This window comes from Erythrolamprus reginae, chromosome 5, assembly GCF_031021105.1.
Source record: "Erythrolamprus reginae isolate rEryReg1 chromosome 5, rEryReg1.hap1, whole genome shotgun sequence".
Classification (NCBI taxonomy): Eukaryota; Metazoa; Chordata; class Lepidosauria; order Squamata; family Dipsadidae; genus Erythrolamprus; species Erythrolamprus reginae.
Window position 1 is genome coordinate 56,539,269 of NC_091954.1, and position 18,352 is coordinate 56,557,620.

The 18,352-nt window shown below is 37.5% G+C and overlaps 1 protein-coding gene across 7 annotated transcripts in view; it reads right to left on the reverse strand.

Moving 5' to 3' along the window:
- TDRD1 (tudor domain containing 1) overlaps positions 1 to 15,448 on the reverse strand; it is a 60,810-nt gene extending 45,362 nt beyond the window's left edge. The window contains exons 1-6 of one of the 7 annotated variants that reach the window (XM_070752664.1): positions 15,094 to 15,162; positions 11,592 to 11,894; positions 10,459 to 10,511; positions 9,741 to 9,873; positions 9,087 to 9,192; positions 757 to 808 (exon numbers count right to left, since the gene is read on the reverse strand). In XM_070752664.1, the coding sequence (XP_070608765.1) occupies positions 757 to 808; positions 9,087 to 9,192; positions 9,741 to 9,873; positions 10,459 to 10,511; positions 11,592 to 11,838 (591 nt within the window). In that variant the 5' untranslated portion in view covers positions 11,839 to 11,894; positions 15,094 to 15,162. Of the gene's footprint in view, positions 1 to 756; positions 809 to 9,086; positions 9,193 to 9,740; positions 9,874 to 10,458; positions 10,512 to 11,591; positions 11,895 to 14,296; positions 14,319 to 14,732; positions 14,903 to 15,093 lie in introns of those variants that run through there. The other 6 variants (XM_070752666.1, XM_070752665.1, XM_070752663.1 and 3 more) reach the window with 6 other exon arrangements.
- Positions 15,449 to 18,352: the final 2,904 nt, after the last annotated feature.

Sequence of the window (18,352 nt, forward strand, 5' to 3'; positions counted from 1 at the left end):
GTCTTGTCAACTAGCCAATGTCGCCTGGCGGGACCTAGGGGAAGAGACTTCTCTGTGGGGGCTCTCACTCCCTGGAATCAGCTCTCCCCAGAGATTCGCACTGCCCCTACTTTCCTCGCCTTCTGCAAGAGTTTGAAGACTCATATATATATTGGCAGGCTTGGGGCCATTAGATTCTAGGCCCCTGGCTGATAAATGAAATGAATATTTGTTTGTTTGAATGGGAATGACTGACTTTTAAGTAACTTGAGTTTTAGATTTGCTAGTTGAAATTAATTGGATTTAGGATATTTGTATTATTTTTATATGCTGTAAGATACCCTGAATCCTCAGAGAGGGACAGCATATAACTCCAATAAATAAATAATAAGAGAAGCTGAAGCACCTCGGCCTGTTCAGCATTAGGAAGATTGAACAGGGAAATTATAGCTCTTTCTAGTGTCTTACATGGTATTACTCTGAAAATTTGGTTTCTCATGGAATAATTTAAATTCTAGAAAGAAAAATTCCACTTGAAAAAATAATTAATAGTAGGAGCAATTTTTCAGTAAAGTGATAGGCTTCTCTTTACTGATTGTCCTCAAGTAGATGTTTAGTTGTGCCAGGGTATGGTAGGCTAGATGGCTTGAATCAGCCCTTTTAAATGCACAATTTTTAATTAGAAAATGTTACAAAGAGAAAGGATGAATATGCAGGCATCATCAGAGGAGTATAATGAAATTTCTCAACCACAGAAGAAAATTCCTCACACCATACCTTTTGATTGCTTTCATCCAATGATTCTCTACAATATTCAGCTTTAATTGTACTAAAAAGAATAATTTCATTCATTAGAACAATGTTCAGTTCAACTGCAAGTTTATTTCATTTAAAATATATTATGTTGTGGCAGCATAACTTTGAGCCACTTTACAAACTTCAAACTGATCAAGAAATACTGTTGTTTCATATGCTGCTTTAGCATTTAAATCTGGACTTGCATAAACCAGAATTCAGCATTATGTCCAAAACAGAATCTGTAAGAATAGTATTACAGTGATCCCTCGATTTTCGCGATCTCGATTATTGCGAAACGCTATACCACGGTTTTTAAAAAAATATTAATTAAAAAATACTCCACGGTTTTTTTGCTATACTGCGGTTTTTCCCACCCGATGAAGTCACTCTCTTCCTTCCTTTCTCATCTTTCTTTCTCTCTCTCTTTCTCTATCTTGCTTCTTCCTCTCTCACACTCTCTTCCTCCCTCTCTCATCTCTTTCTTTCCTTCTCTCTCTTTCTCTATCTCTCCCCCTCTTGCTCTCGAGTGGCGGGCGGGCGGTAGTGGCGGGGGCGCCGGACGCGCTGGGGGGGCGGGGGCAGCCGACATTCAAAGCAATCTTTGTCGGCTTCCGCACTTTCATCACTCCCCGGCTCCACCATCTGCGCATGCGCGGCCATGGAAAAAGGTCGCGCATGCGCAGATGGTGTTTTTACTTCCGCACCACTATACTGCGGAAAATCGATTATCGCGAGAGGTCTTGGAACGTAACCCTCGCGATAATCGAGGGATCACTGTAATTATTTAATTTAAGTAGGGGCAGGAGTGAAGGCTAACATGACTGGAAATGGCAATTCCAAAGCTCTTCTAAGAACTTGACTGGAACAGCAAGTAAAGAACAAAAAAAACCCTGTCATATATCGTGGTCCCAGAAAAACTGAGACAAGAAATACTAATCAAAGAGTGCAAAATATTTCAAATTCAAAATGTTCAATCTACTGGTAGTCTGACATAGTTCTTACTAGAATATTTCTGATAAAATAAAAAATGTTATTCTTAACTTCAAAGAGGCTGTTTCAAGTTGGAAAAAGCAGCTTTGAGCTAAATACATCTTAAAGTCTGAAGATTTTGCAGAGAAATACATGGAATGCTTATTTTTTATTCTCACCAACCTGCAAGGTGGTTAGATCATACTCGAAAAAAGATTGCCTCAAACATGCACAGTACTTCACTGTTTCCATCTTAAATAAATATATTGGAGAGCAAGTACAATTATACAGATTGTACTTCTCAATCTAAAACCTCTTTTTGGGGGAGTAATTCAGATGAAAAAAAATAATACAGCTAAAGAATTATAGAAAATTGGATCAGATAGTTCCTAAAAACAGCTATAAAATAATCTCTCAAATTATTTTTTTTATTAAGCAAAATGCTATGAACATGTCATAAATTCCTAGAATGCTGCCAAATAAACGGGGGGGGGGGGAGCATATTGCAATTAAAGATAGCGGTGGTTAAATAGTCATAAAAAAATCAAAGATGTAAGAAAATTTCTTTCCAGCATTATATTTCTTAAATAATAATTATTTTTAATTATTTAAATTTTTAATTATTAAATTATTAATAATTATTTAAATCATTAATTTTAATTATTTTAAAATTGGGTCATTTAAAATAAATATTTAAGCCGCTCAGAATCACTGTTGTCATTTCAGAAATGTTTTGAAGTCTTTAAAACTATTCAAAATGGAAAATCTCTAGATTCTAATACAATAAGCAATTTAATAATAAATTTTAAGATGTCTTAATACCTAAATTTCTACTTTACTATGCAATATTTGCATTAGGAGGATTCCTTCTCAGAGCCCTGGAAAGGTAGCTATAATCTTTCAACCAGGTAAACATTTTGAGGAATTGAGACTTAAGACAATCATTTCACTTCTTAATCGTTTTGAAAATCTACAATAAATTATTAGCTAACCACCTAAAATGAATGTAAATAAATTTACTCACATAAACAATTTGATTTTATTCCAAAAACACATATTCTGTCTAGTAAACAATTATTACAAAATTGTTGGCAAAATGAATATAACTCTTCACTAGCTATATGCTCCTAGATATACACAAAAGCTTGTAATTCTCTTGAATTAATTACAGAGTTGAGTACAGGTTGTCCGGAACTTATTTGAGTCCAAAATTTCCTCTCCTAAGCAAAACAATTGTTACATGAATTTTGGCCCATTTTAAGACCTTTCTTGTCACCGTTATTGAATCACTGCAGTTGTTAGTAACACATTTATTAAATGAATCTGGCTTCTCATTGATTTTTTTTGTCAGGTCACAAAATGAAATCACATGACACTGCAAGTGTCATAAATATGAACCAGTTGCAAAACATCCAAATTTTAATCATGTGGACATGGGGATGCTATAACAGTCGTTAAATGTGAAAAACAATCATAATTCACTTTTTTCTAGTATCGTTATTAAGTTCAGAAAGTCACTAAATGGTTGTTCAGATGAGAACTATCTGTTACAAAAAATATAAATTTAAGGCTGTCTTTAGTTAGATGATTGGTCGTTATTTCTCTCTATTACTAAAAGTCTCCGAGTCGTGAGTAAAGCAGGTATCATGGGAGAACGATTTTTAAAACAAGGTATTTCAAACAGGCTAGCTCAGTGATGGCTAACTTTTCTGCCGTGTGCCAAAAGCATGCCAGCACCCATAATGCAATGTGTCTCCCTTGCACATATGCTTGCAATTTCCCATGCTTCCCCCGTCCATGCTCATGTAACCCAGAAACAGGATTCCCAATTCGTCTTAATACAATCCCCCCCCCCCAAATCAACCAGAGACGAAAGAAATGAACCTCCCCACCGTTAATGTTCATACACTTAATTAGGGAATTGGTTTAAAGGTTAAAAGCTATTTATTTATATTTTATTTTATGCAGAAAAAATAATAACCTGAATACAGTAACACTGAAAAACCTTACATAATTTAACAATTTCTAGAAAAGACCACAGACTATTTACTGCATAGTGGACCAGTGGTTAGAATGCAGTATTGCAGGTTCTGTCCACTGTCAGGAGTTTAATCCTGACTGGCCCAAGGTTGACTCAGCTTTAAATCATTCCAAGGTTAGTAAGGATTATTCAGATTGTTGAAGGCAATATGCTAACTTTGCAAACTGGTTAGAATGCTGTAAAAGCATTATGTAGCGGTATGCAAGTTCAATTGCTATTGCTCGTGCTAGAATACCAGAAGCAGAAACCACAATTTTATAACATGTACATGCATTTACATTTTATTTTAACTGCGATAGATCTACTACCAACAACCTTTAGATATGCTAAAAAATAATGTATTACCTGTATTACTTGTTTATATATAATTTTAACACACCTTTTCTTATTATTTTAAGTATGGTCAATTTGTGATTAAATTACTTGACAGTAACCAGTTTAATAAAAAATTCAAAAGTACACCACCATAATCTGAATATGCAACTACTGTATTTCCCCAAAAATAAGACAGGGTCTTATTTTCTTTTGACCCCCGAAATATGGTCCTGACCTTATCAAGGGGGCAGGGTGGAGCAGGGCGCAAGAAGCGCATTTTACCAGAGTCGTAAGATGTAGTCGTAAAACTTCTCGTAAGTGTGAGCAGTTAACTTCTCTCATTCGCAAGAAGTTTTTATTTACTGTGCAAGGTGTTTCCGTGCACAGACTGGTAAGATGTGTGTCATTGTGGAGTGCAATTTGGGGATGGCAGGGTGGACGGGGCATGGGCAGGCAACAATCCGATTTCAGCTCCTGAAATCCAATTGGCCGGTGTGGAGCGGTGGGGCGACATAGAAGCGAGTTGTATGGAGCGAGACAGGGTTCCCCCTGCTGTCTCTTCTCCCCTCCTCACTGGGCATGGCAGGAGCTGGAAGCCTGAAATCAGTAGACCAGATTGACGCCGGACGCACTGCTGCCACTTGAAAAAAGAGCAAGAGGAGGCACTGCAAGAAAGCCCATTTCTTATGTTCTTCTCCTCCTGGATGATGGCAGTGCTTTCAGCTCACCGAATCTGGCCTGCCAATCTCAGCCAGCGAGTGGCAGGTGGGGAGGGGTAGTTTATTTTTATTTATTTATTTTATCCAATACACAATGAGGGTTTTAGTGGGTATATATCTATGTACACATAGTAAAATACATGATGAAGGTTATAGAGGAGATACTCATAGTAAAATATATCTAAGAAATAATAGAAAAGAAGGTATAGTAATAGAACATATCAATGAAAGAATAGAAGAAGAGATATAGGAATAGAAGAAATGTATAGGAGATAGAGCAATAGGACAGGGGACGGAAGGCACTCTAGTGCACTTGTACTCGCCCCTTACTGACCTCTTAGGAATCTGGATAGGTCAACCGTAGATAATCTAAGGGTAAAGTGTTGGGGGTTTGGGGATGACACTATGGAGTCCGGTAATGAGTTCCACGCTTCGACAACTCGGTTACTGAAGTCATAGTGGAGCGGTTAATATTAAGTTTAAATCTGTTGTGTGCTCTTGTGTTGTTGTGGTTGAAGCTGAAGTAGTCGCCGACAGGCAGGACGTTGCAGCATATGATCTTGTGGGCAATACTTAGATCTTGTTTAAGGCGTCTTAGTTCTAAACTTTCTAGGCCCAGGAATGAAAGTCTAGTCTCGTAGGGTATTTTATTTCGAGTGGAGGAGTGAAGGGCTCTTCTGGTGAAGTATCTTTGGACATTTTCAAGGGTGTTAATGTCTGAGATGCGATATGGGTTCCAAACAGATGAGCTGTATTCGAGGATGGGTCTGGCAAAAGTTTTGTAAGCTCTGGTAAGTAGTGTGAGATTACCAGAGCAGAAACTACGTAGGATTAGGTTTACAACTCTTGAAGCCTTCTTGGCTATATTGTTGCAGTGGGCTTTGGCACTTAAATCTTTTGTTATTGGTATACCAAGGTCTTTAACCGAGTGGGGATTATCTGTGATAATTTGATTATTCAGTTCGTATTTGGAGTTCAGATTCTTCTTCCCAATGTGTAGGACAGAGCATTTGCTAGTTGAGATTTGGAGTTGCCATGTGTTAGACCACTCAGAAACAGCGTCAAGGTCTTTTTGGAGAGTAGTTGTGTTATCGGTGGTGTTGAAGAGTTTTACATCGTCGGTGAAGAGGACACAGTTGCTTGTGATGTAATTGCAAAGGTCATTGATGTAGAGAATGAAGAGCGTTGGTCCCAGTACACTACCTTTGGGGAACACCGCTTTTAACTGGGACAGGGGTGGATATGGTGCTTCCTATTTTGACCACTTGTTGTCTGTTTGACAGGAATGCTGTAATCCAGCTATGGAGGGATCCTGAGATGCCATAGGATTTGAGTTTTAGGAGTAGTTTGTCATGGACCACTGAATCAAAGGCTTTGCAGAAGTCAATATAAATTGCATCTGTAGATTTCCCTTGATCTAGATGAGCTGTCCATATATTTTTGCAATGGAGGAGCTGCAGGTTGCAGGATAGGTTTTTTCTGAAACCAAATTGTTTGTTAGAGTGCAAATTATTAGTTTCTAGATGAAGAGTAATTGATTTGTTTATAATTGATTCCATGACTTTGCATGGGATGCAGCATTGACAAGAGAGGGGTCTCCTTTTTTGAAGATGGGGATGACCATTGCTTTCGACCATAGCTTAGGAAGTGTGCTGGTTCTGAAGGATTTTTCAAAAATTATGCTTAGTGGTTCAGCTATGGCAGAAGAGAGCTTTTTTAGGAAGTAAGTACATAGACCATCTAGTCCAACTGATAGAGAAGATTTAAGGTCACGTAATGCTTTTTCAACTCAGTCTTCAGTGAAGTCTACTTGGGTTAAGTCATTGAGGGAGTTTGAGGCGTGATTGATGAAATTGGGGGATGAGCCATTGCTGTTAACAAAGACAGAGCCAAAGAAAGAGTTGAGGAGGTTGGCTTTGGAGGAATCATCATGGTATTCTTTGTTGTTGGGTCCTTTGAGAGGTGGGATAGGTCTAGAGTCTTTGAGTTTATTGTTGACAAAGTTGTAGAAAGCTCTATTAGATTTGGTGCGTAGGAGGTTTTCCTCTTGTTTGCTGTACTAGTTAAGGCATTCTGTTTTTATTTGATTGCAAATGCTTTTATATTGGTTTTTGAAGTTGGAAACTTGTCCTTTTTTGTTTTTCCTCCAGAGAGATTTTTTTCTTGTTTGTAATTTTCTTATTGAAATGGGGAGGTTATTTTTTTTGTTTATGGTACATGTTAGAGGTACATGAAGTCTGATGATAATTTTCATTTCGAGTAGGAATGTGTTCATCAGTAGTGTAGCATTCAGAGAATAGAGTTTTCCAGTTTAATGTTGAGAGGTGGGCTTCAATGAGTTCGTAGTTTGCTTTTTTTTGTATTATTTTGGTGGATCATAGTGTGGCTTAAGTTGAGACTGAGGTTTATCATGCTGTGGTCGCTGTTGGAAAATGGTTCTGTTATTTATAAGCCATATATTACACTTTTGCTGTTGCAGAAGATGAGATCCAGACAGTTATCAAGTCTGGTATTGTTAATTACTAGTTGGTCGAGTCCCAGATAGGTGATGGTATTATATATAGTAGAATGGATGGGTTCCGTGCTGCATTCATTTAAGGACCAGTTAATGTGTGGTAGGTTGAGGTCTCTGAGGAAGATAATGGGGTAAGGGCAGTTGGTTGACCACATTAGTAATGTGGATAATTTGTTAGCATGTTTGATGTTGTAGTCCGGGGCTCTGTACCAGAGTAAGAAGCTAATTGTGGTATTTAGGGATAAATCACAGACAATAGTTTCAGGTACCAATAAATCCTGTGCAACTTTGAGGATTTTTAGGTTCAGCGATTTTTTGTAGAATATAGCTACTCCGCCTCCTCTGCGGGATTCACGGTCTGAGCGTGATTATCAATTGTTGCTTGTTGTTCTTGTTCTTTTTGTTCTTCTTGTTGTATATTCTTTTTGGTTGGCATTTCTGCTTTGATTTGTGTTGTTCTGTACCAGCGTTTGTCTCCCAGGATGTGGGGTGGGTGGGTTAGTGCTTCAGGAAAGTCTTTCAGTTACCCTGCCTGGATTTCTGGCTTCCTGCTCAGTGGGCCTCATTATGACTTGGTTGTCAGGGTGATACTTTACAACTTCACTTAAACAGCAGGTATAGTGTGTTGAGGGAGAGGCAATTAGGGTTGGAGGGGTATACTTAACAACTTCACTTAAGCAGTTTGTAACTTTAAGCGAGAGGCAAATAGTTGAAACAGGCAAGAACAATGTCTTTCAAATGTACAGTAAACCCCCCTCTTCCTTCACAGCCAGCACCTGGTAGTTTAAGCTTGCCTTATTAGCCCAAATGGTGTTTGCGGAGAAGGTGATTGCAGCCTTTGTTTAATTAAATCTCTGTTTAGAAGATTTTTGGGTCTCCCTTTGAATGGAGCACTTACAGGTCCTTTTGTTGTTAACAGGACTCCTGGCGCTTGTTCAAAATAAGAGTTATTCACCTCGCTCCCTGGTCTCTCTCTTGGCTTACAAGCTTCAGATGGCTCCAAGCCTTGGTTGATAGCTTGGCTGGTGGCAGGGTAAGCTGGGTTCTGCAGGGGGTTCAGGCTAATGGCAAGAAGTTTGATGGTGCTAGGGTGCTGGAGGTCCTGGGGTGCGCTGGGCAGATTGAGGCTTTGTGGTGTTCAATGGGCAGTAGGGATCAATCACTTACGGTTTGATGTCTTGCCTTTGTCTTGCCTTGTTTCCTCGTGGAACCTTCTCTTCTCTGCTCTCCCAAAAATGCTGATCGAAAATGTTTTTAAAATATTTATATTCAATAAAATTACTTTTAAAAAAGAAAGAAAGAAAAGGAAGGCGAGGAGCTGGCTCTGCTCTGCTCTGCCCTGGATAAAGTTAGACCTCTCCTCATCTCCCAAATGGCAGCAATGCGTCTGGCTCACGGAATCTGGCCTGTTGATCTCAGGCTTCCAACTCCTGCCATGCCCAGAGAGAGGGGGAGAAGAGACTGCAAGGAGAGTCCTGTCTTGCTCCATATGTCTCCCTTCTCTGCCACCCTCACCTGCTACTCTCACCAGCTGACATGGGCAAACCAGATTCGGGGAGCCACCTGGCCCATCTCCTGCCTGACCTGCCACCCCAAATTGCACCTTATTGTGAGACGCAATAACTTTTTAAAATTCTATAAATAATCATTAATTCTTATTAAAATTATAACTGCATATTACATACAATTGATGAATTAAAAGCTTACAGCTGCCATTTAATTAAACTGCAATTGTAATACATTAACTTACTTTATTGTACTGGGCTTACAGACAATATTATGTATTTGCCAATCTTTCATCTGACAACTTCTAGAACAGTAACAGACCTGCTTACACTGGATGCATCTTAAGGTTCCTAAAAATATTACAAAAGTTACTGGGACATCAGGGGGAAAAACTTCTTGGAGAAAAGCAATGCAAACAATTGACGTGTAACGGGGAAAAAAGCTACAGGCATATAGTGTCATTAGGAATTAAGCTATAGCTGAAATAATTTTCCGCATTTCTTACGTATCAAAACTGAACCAGCCACATAAAAGAATATTTAGCTTTATACTTCAATTCTTTTTATAGACAAATATAAACAACAGTTATAAGGTTGTATTAAGCAAGCTTTGTACTGAGCTTTCATAACAGTAGTTTTAAATGATAAAACCATTATTTCAATAAATTAAATTCAACTTATATGTCTATATTTGCTTTAATTTGACAGATATAGTCTGCAGTTGCCCTAGTCTACCTAGAAAATGTATGGTCAGACATAGGTATTTCAATTGACACCTGAATTTACACTAAATTCATTTCACTTACACACTATTAGCAAGGAACACTCTTTGATTATACTTTTAATCAACATTTGAAAGTCTGCATTACTTTACCACAGATTAGTTAACAAAAACTTACCAAACAGCCCACAAAAATGACAAGTGGGCAGATATAAAGGATTTAATGGACCGAACTGTGAATTATAGCTGATAGGTAAAACTTTGTCAGAAGTTGATAAAGGCATTGCTTGTATTAATGCTGAATCAGATACCTGCAAAGCGTATTAACAAATATAAACATATCTGTCTTAAATTTGCAAGATGTTACTACTGTAATATTTTATATTAAAATTCCTAATTTCTTAGAAAGCGAGACTGATAGACTACATAAGATTTATAAGAAAGTACACATCTCTCAGAGAAATGAACAGCTATTTTGACATATGACTAAGTCAGGTTTTCTTTAAATACCTGAATATATGTTACATACATTGAATAATATATGATACATTAATATAAAACAAATTACAGTTTAGTATTAGATATGAATCTAAATCCTTCCCATCTAGTAGTTTGAAAGCATGCAAATGTGAGCCGATAAATAGGTAGGAAAGTAACAATGTTCTGTGCATCTCAGCGTATAGTCATGCTAGCCAGATGACCACGGAAATGTCTTCAGACAATGCTGGCTCCCTTGGCCAAAAAACACAAGATGAGCACTGCCCACTACAATCAGAAACAACTGGATAGGGGAAACCAACTTTACTTTTATGAATCAGACACTAACTTGGAATAACATAGTTTATTGCAATTAACAATTATACTAATGATGACAATAGGACAGAAGAAAAACTTACAGGATTTATTTTCTTTGTAGAAGACAGTACATTATTTACAACTTTGAAATTCCCTACAATACAGAATGAAAATGTTTAGAATCAAATAATGTAATAGATTAAATATATTTTTAAACCATTAATTCAATTTTATATAGGTTTTTTTTCATCAGGATAAAATGCTTATTCAGAAATAACCTAAGATGGGAATAATTCCTAAAGTTAATGAAGTTTTCAAGTACAAGAAGTTCTAAATTCTAAAATTACAAAGGAAACAAGACATTTATAATCAACAGTGGACTTCAACTCAAGGGAGCATGAAACCATTAATTAGCTTTCATTTAGTGACGGCTTTGTTTAACAACATTTGTAATTACAATAGTGATAAAAAAGTAACTTTATGACCAGCGTATAACCTTCATAGATCTATAAAGCAAAGTTGAAATTAGTTCATAATCAATTTCACCTACTGACCATTTGGCTTAATAAGCAAGTTGCTAGTCATTAATGGGAATTGTTAAAGGAGGGACTTACTGTGATATTTTTTTGGCATATAAATGATCCATATGCCAGTAATGGGTTCCACTTACCTTTGCTACCGGTTTGGGAATGGAGAGTGCACGTGTGCTTTGTGTGCATGCAACACTTCTGCCAATGCACAGAGCATTTTTGATGGCATCCGGGAGGATGGGCGGAGCCTCCTACCGCCACCACTGGTAGTAACCCACCACTGCCATATGCTCAGAACACCCAAGGAAACAATTATGTCCAATGTTATTATTCATAAAAGCAATATTCCCAATATTTGCAGATAAAGAATAAATACAAGATTATAATACTGTATACCAATTTATCTTTTGCTTCAATTAGCTGGTTTTCTTACCAAAAACCACTGAGCTGGATCATTGAGCTTTGACCCTGGAGATTTCAAAAACTCTGAGAGATAGTTGACAAACTCCAGAGAATTTGCTGGAGGAGCTTTACATGATGAAATAACAAAATTATCCAACTTTACAAAAGGATAACAATTTTTAGAACTAAACACTTATAAACAAAATTAACCAAAACGTATCATTCCTGTTTTTCAAATCTCACAAGGAAATTACATAAGAATAGAGCACTACAAAGTATATTAAAGGTTTTTTCCCCCTCACCTTTCATTCCCACTGGAGCCATATTTAATGAAACAGATTTGTGATCAGAACCAACATGGCTGTTTTCAACTGAACCATTCATGTTTGCAAAAAATAATTTTGCCTGTTCACAAATTGAAAAATTGTTGAGCAATGGTGGTACTTTATCATCAACAAGTACAGTATTTTTGAAGTTGGGGGTTGTGCTGGGACTTCTCAATGACTCATTTGGACTTGTCAGAACCTTTATCTGAAGCCTTTGTTCCATTTTTCAAACATCTATATTAGAATTATTTCTTTACAATTTCATGGATAATTTAACAGCTAGGAAAGTAAAATAAAATACATTAGCTAAACAATTAAATTGTACAAATAAATAATTATCAATGTAATTTAGATATTTCCTTTTTGTTGTAATATTTTTTATTGTTTTATATCATACATTTCTTTTATATTTTTAGTGTACTCTCTAGGTCAGTGTTTCCCAACCTTGGCAGCTTGAAGATATTTGGACTTCAACTCCCAGAATTCACCAGCCAGCAAATGCTGGCTGGAGAATTCTGGGAGTTGAAGTCCAGATATCTTCAAGTTGCCAAGGTTGGGAAACACTGCTCTAGGTGTCCAAAGTTTTAAGGTACGAACAAACATTATCAACATTATAATCATTCATATGTATATAACAGGTATACAGTAACATATAAATATACAATAACAGCCATATTATAACATACTATTATCTTTGCAATAATATCAATTATATAACCATCAAGAAAAAATATTACCCATCTGCTTCCTTTCTCATATACACCATATTCAACCCAATTTTACGACAGTCCATCTCTTTCCATCTCTTCCCTTCCCTCCCTCCTTCTCTCCTCCTCTCTTCTTCTCCATTTCTCACTCCTTCCCTTTCTCCTATTTTCCTCACATCTTTCCTTTCATCATTTCCTTTTTGTTATTACATGTAAAATTCCAACTCCCTTCAGAATACGGTGTATTTTCCAAATATTGTCTAACTATATATTTTTTTGAAATTACATTAGAAGAAAACAGATTTAATAACTACATGAAGAATATGTTGACGGCAATAATAATTATAGTAACATGATAATAATCATTCTTCATGTTAATGTTTCCATTATTTAATCATTCTTTTAATCTTTTAATTTCTATCTTTTGTTTCTAGTGCCTATTTTAAACACATCCCATCATCTTTCATTTTCTAATCCATTTAACATTTGATTGTTGTTATATAAAGATATACATAATATTTTCCCCATTCCTCAAATCCACCTCTATCCTAATTCTCATGCACACAGTTGCTTTAAAGGTATTCTACAACTATCCCTCAATTATTTTCTTTTTTCCCCTTAGATTTTTTTCCTGCAGGTTTATTTGGCAGCATTCTAGGTATTCATTACATCCCATGTTTTTCTATTAAGCATAGAACACGAGCTAAATAATCCAACGCCTTCAGGAGGTAGCACAATATTTGTAAAAATCCTTTAAAATGCAAAAGAACAATTACATTTTGAAAAATATTTTCAAATGGGAATCCTGTATTAAATGTTCTGGACCAGCAAAACAGATTTTCTAAGTTTAGTTTCTCAGATTATTTTTCACTGAAAAAAATGTGAAAAAGTAATTGAGCAAATTTAAATCACTTCCAGCACACAGAAGGTCTGATAACATTTATTAGTGGAAAAGACGCTATTTAAAAGTTAGAGCTGGAGTAAGCTGCACCTCTCTTTATCAGAGGCAAAGAAAGGTTGGACTGATTAGGATTTAAATGAGTAGAGGGAATGAGTAGAGGGGGAAAGAGGAAAGGACAGATTGGGCATGCAAGTTACACAGGAGATATGTTAATAACAAAGCCGGTAACAAACATTAAGACTTTTTCACAAGCTCTCTTCCTATAACATTTTCAATATACAAACCAGTTTTCCGAAGTCTGTAAAGTCGTTTTGTTTTAAAGTTTAAAGAACCACAGGCAGCACCATAACTCTCAAATTGCAAACACATAATCTCACAATATTGGTACATGGATATATTTCAACCTAAATTTAGAAATCCAAAAGGCAATTCCATTACCTATAGTGCTTTCAGATTTGTATTTCCGAGACTAAGGTGGTAGTAGTAATAAAATATCATATTAGTACAAGCAGTGAAATCACTTAACCACACAAATTCAATTTGTGTAAATACTGGCAAAACACACCAGAAGTCTGTGTACGCCAACATTTTTCTTAAAAAAAGCATTATATCACAACGCACAGCGTTTGGGGGGGGGGGGGGGGGAATCACAGGCCCCTCCCCTAACAGGAAACATGATTTCCAATACTTCCATTAGTCGTAGAATTAAAACTCTTAATACAGTAGTCCCAACAAATAGGTTTCTTGACTACGGTTCAATCTATTCTACAATGCAAAACAATCTATAGAATGTTTCGTATTGAAGTTTTAACTATATCGCGTTGTTTTATTCATGTACGCCGCCCAGAGTCTGTCAGGAGTTGGGCGGCCTATATATCCAATAAAATAAATATTCTTTTTCAAGAGTTTAATGTTAATATTTATTTATTGGATTTATATGCCGACCCTCTCCAAAGACTCCACCTTGGCTAAAACAAAACATATTGTACGAAATTAAAATTAGCAACCAAACCTAGTGCCATTCTGGCTAGCGTTTCCCTCGTCTATTTACCAAATCAACAGTCCTCCTCTACCTCTTTTTCCTTTACAGTACGAGGGTATCCAGCCCAGGAAAAAAACCACGACCGCCTCCCAGATTCCACCCTTCAGACCAGTTTCTAAGAAGCAAATGATGGAAAGCTTGGAAGGACCCGGGAATTGAGGCCACTCAACTCATTATTGAGTTATTGGCTCGGAAGGAGAAGGGAAGCGACCTCACACACAGTGCTTTCAATCACAATTGGCTGCAAAACCCGCAACTTTTACCACAAACCTTACATTCCCAACATGGACACACGGGGTTAGGGCTGGCGGAGGACGCTAACGTAATCCACAAGTAAAGGGCGCGTTGAAGAGATTTAGCAATTTGCGGCTCACTCTGCGGCTATAGCATTCAAGGGGGTCCTGGGCAAACTCAACTGCAACCGACCACCCAAAGGTCGAAGTGGAAGCCAAAGGGTGGGAGCTTACATTTGGTATTTTGGTAGCAGAAGCCGCCACTCATTCCACGGAAAAGAAAAAAAAACCCCAACCCCAACGGCCGCGCGGCTTCTCCAACAGCCTCTTCCACTAGTTACTCCGAACGCCAACGAGGCTTCGTTCTGGACTCCCAACCTCGTCTCCTTTTCTCCACACCGCGTGACCGTCAGAGCGCATGCGCCACCTGTATAACTGGCGGACGCGCGGAGATTTGGAAGGAAAGGCGGGGTGTTGCCTGCATTGAAGTGTGCGTTTGCAAGCTGTGTTGTTTTCTTCAAGTTTCCTCAACGATACAAACCTTTTTCATATTTGGCTCCGTTGGTGCCTAGACTGTACGGTATTTGTGCCTTACCTTTGCCCGCACGAGATTTGGACATCCGATCTCACTGCCTGTGCCTCAAACAGTGCAATAGTATACAGTAATGCTCATTTTAGGTATTTGTCAAATCTAAAATATGAGTGCTGTGTATAGGTTGCATTGAACGAGTGTAATTATTTGAGTGCTGGCAGTTATTTCTTACGAAGCAAGTTCTGTTTGGTTCCTGACGTTTGACTTCCTTTAGTACAGTAATTGTAGTGCTAAAGTAATCTGTAAAATGGTCCCATAACTGAGCCCCAGTAGATTAAATAATATATTCTTCGTTTAAAAAACCCCTATTCCAAACAATTTTTTTTCCTAAGAACGTTGTGCTTGCACCTGCTCTTGCAGAATTTGAAACTCAATTGACCTTTTAATACAACTTGCTAGCCTGCAATTTATTGAAGTAAAAAACGTTTTAGATTCGTGCAACATAGCAAACCACAAACTAGTCAACCAAATTTTAACCTACAGTGTTTTTCTAATGCAGCTGAGAGTTAGTTTATGGTTTGGTAAACTGTATGAACTCACAAAATAAACAATAGCCAAATTATGATAACTAAGATAACTCATACCATTAACTATAGGCAGATGATGCTGAATTCCAAAGTACAGTAATTAACTTCATTCTAACCTAACATGAATTTTGATAAATCAGTAATGATTCTGTTGATGTCATGTAAAAATATAACCAGAAATTAAACCATTATAATTATGGATCTTATGGTTTGGGTCTTCTTTGTGTAAGAATATGGGTCAGCTGAAGCATGATTTTTAAAAATAATTTATTAATGAGGAAAGATTTAAATAAGAATGGCTTCTTCATGATTCATTTGTCCTCTTTGCTTACCAATAATTTTGTAAAAACCCTGAACCTAGAACTAAAAATTCATGACAGAACAATTGATCAATGGAATAACTTTATTTATTTTTATTTATTTATGTATTTATTTATTTATTTGTCAAAAAATTATAGGGTGATAATTTTTACATATTAAATATTAGATAAGTAATGATAAAAAGTAGGCAATAGGACAGGGACAGTAGGCATAATGGTATGCTTATGCACGCCTCTTACAGACCTCTTAGAAAGGAGGAGAGATCAATTGTAGATAGTCTAAGGTTAAAGGTTTTGGGGTTAGGAGTAGAAACCACAGAATCAGGTAGTCCATTCCAGGCGTTGATTACTCTGTTGCTGAAGTCCTATTTTTTGCAGTCAAGTTTGGAACGGTTGACATTTAGTTTAAATCGATTTCGTGCTCGTGTGTTGTTGCGGTTGAAGGTGAAGTAGTCATTAACAGACAGGACATTTTGGTATATGATTTTATGAACTATAATTAAGTCGGAACGGAGACGACAGAGTTGTAAGTTGTCTAAACCAGTGATTTTCAACCTTTTTTGAGCCGCGGCACATTTTTTACATTTACGAAACCCTGGGGCACATTGAGCGGGGGGGGGGGGGGCGGCTAAAAAAAGTTTGAACAAAAAAATTCTCTCTCTCTTCCTCCCCTTCACTCTATTTTTTTCTCTCTCCCTTTCTCTCCCTTCCTTCCTTCCTTTCTCTTCCTTCCTTCCTCTTTTTTGCTCTCTTTCTCTCTCCCTCCTTCCCTCTATGTCTTTCTCTCTCTCTCCTTCCCTCCCTCTCTTTCTCTCTCTCTTGTTTTCTTTCTCTCTTTCTCTCTCTCTTTCTTTCTCTTGTTCTCTCTCTCTTGCTTTCTTTCTCTCTCTCTTATTCTCTTTCTCTCTCTCTCTTTCTTGCTTCTCTCTCTTGCTTTCTTTCTCTCTGAGCTTCGCGGCACACCTGACCATGTCTCGCGGCACACTAGTGTGCCACGGCACACTGGTTGAAAAACACTGGTCTAAACCAAGAATTTCAAGTCTGGTGGAGTAAGGTATTTTGTTGTGAGAAGGGGAATGAAGGAATCTTCTTGTGAAATATTTCTGGACTCTCTCAATTGTGTTGATGTCAGATATGCAATGTGGGTTACTCCAGAAGTGTGTGCTTCAACACTGAAGGTTTTAAAGAAAAAAATAGACAATCATTTGTTTGAAACAGTATAAGCATGCTGGAGCATCTGAAACTCAAGACTACCTGATCATCCTAATTTAATTTTGATGAAGTGACAACATATGAGACAAGAGCCCTTTCTATCATCATACCCACTCTTTGGAACATCATTCCCCCAGCTGATTACCATTTTAAAGCTGCTCATTTTTTTAAAAAAAAATTTAAGTATATGTCTAACTGTGATGGAGTTCTTAAACAAATTGATTTGCCTTTCTTCAGAAGAAGGTGGAGATTTTTTTTGTTTTCCTCTTGAAAATTTCCACTAGTTTCCTTTTAGCTTCCTTGCTTCTCTTGTCCTCTTTCATCTCTGTCTCTCTTCATTTGTCCCATGATGTTTCCTCTTAACTGGTTCTTTTCTTCCATTTCATGCCTGCTCCTTATGCCTCTCCAAATGATTGTCTTGTGTATGTGTGTGTGTGTGTGTGTGTGTGTGCAAAATCCTAAATTCAGGATAAAAAAACCATATTGTTTTTGGGATGGATCAAAATGATGCCATATTATACACCTAACCGTCTCCAAGAGATAAGATGGGGGAGTGAGAAACGGCTGCCTTCCACCCATTGCTTCTTGGAGAAGAAATAAAGTATAGCCTTCCTCAGCATCCTGGACAATACCTATGGTATTTCCCTTCTGCTGACCACAGCAGATTGTTAGAATATTTTATATATAATGAGACCGAAGCTTCTTTCCTACCAGGTTTCCTATTGCAGGCAATCTTTGTGGCAGTACAGTGATACCTCATCTTATGAACTTAATTGGTTCCGGAACGAGGTTCGTAAGGTGAAAAGTTTGTAAGACGAAACAATGTTTCCCATAGGAATCAATAGAAAAGCGATTAATGCGTGCAAAGCCCAAATTCACCCCCTTTTCCCAGCTGAAGTGCCCTTTTTTGCGCTGGTGGGATTCCCCTGAGGCTCCCCTCCATGGGAAACTCCATCTCCGGACTTCCATGTTTTTGTGATGCTGCAGGGGAATCCCAGCAGGGGAATCCCAGCATCGCAAAAACGGGCGCGTCGCTGGCAACGGAAATCTGGAGGTGGGGTATCCCAGTGAAATCGCAGCATCACAAAAACACCGAAGTCCTCGAAACCCTGTCCATTCAGAAACAGCAAATAAAATAGGGAACATTACTGAGGGAATTGAAGAAGACGTACATCGCCTCAGACTTCAGGACTAGAAAAAAGA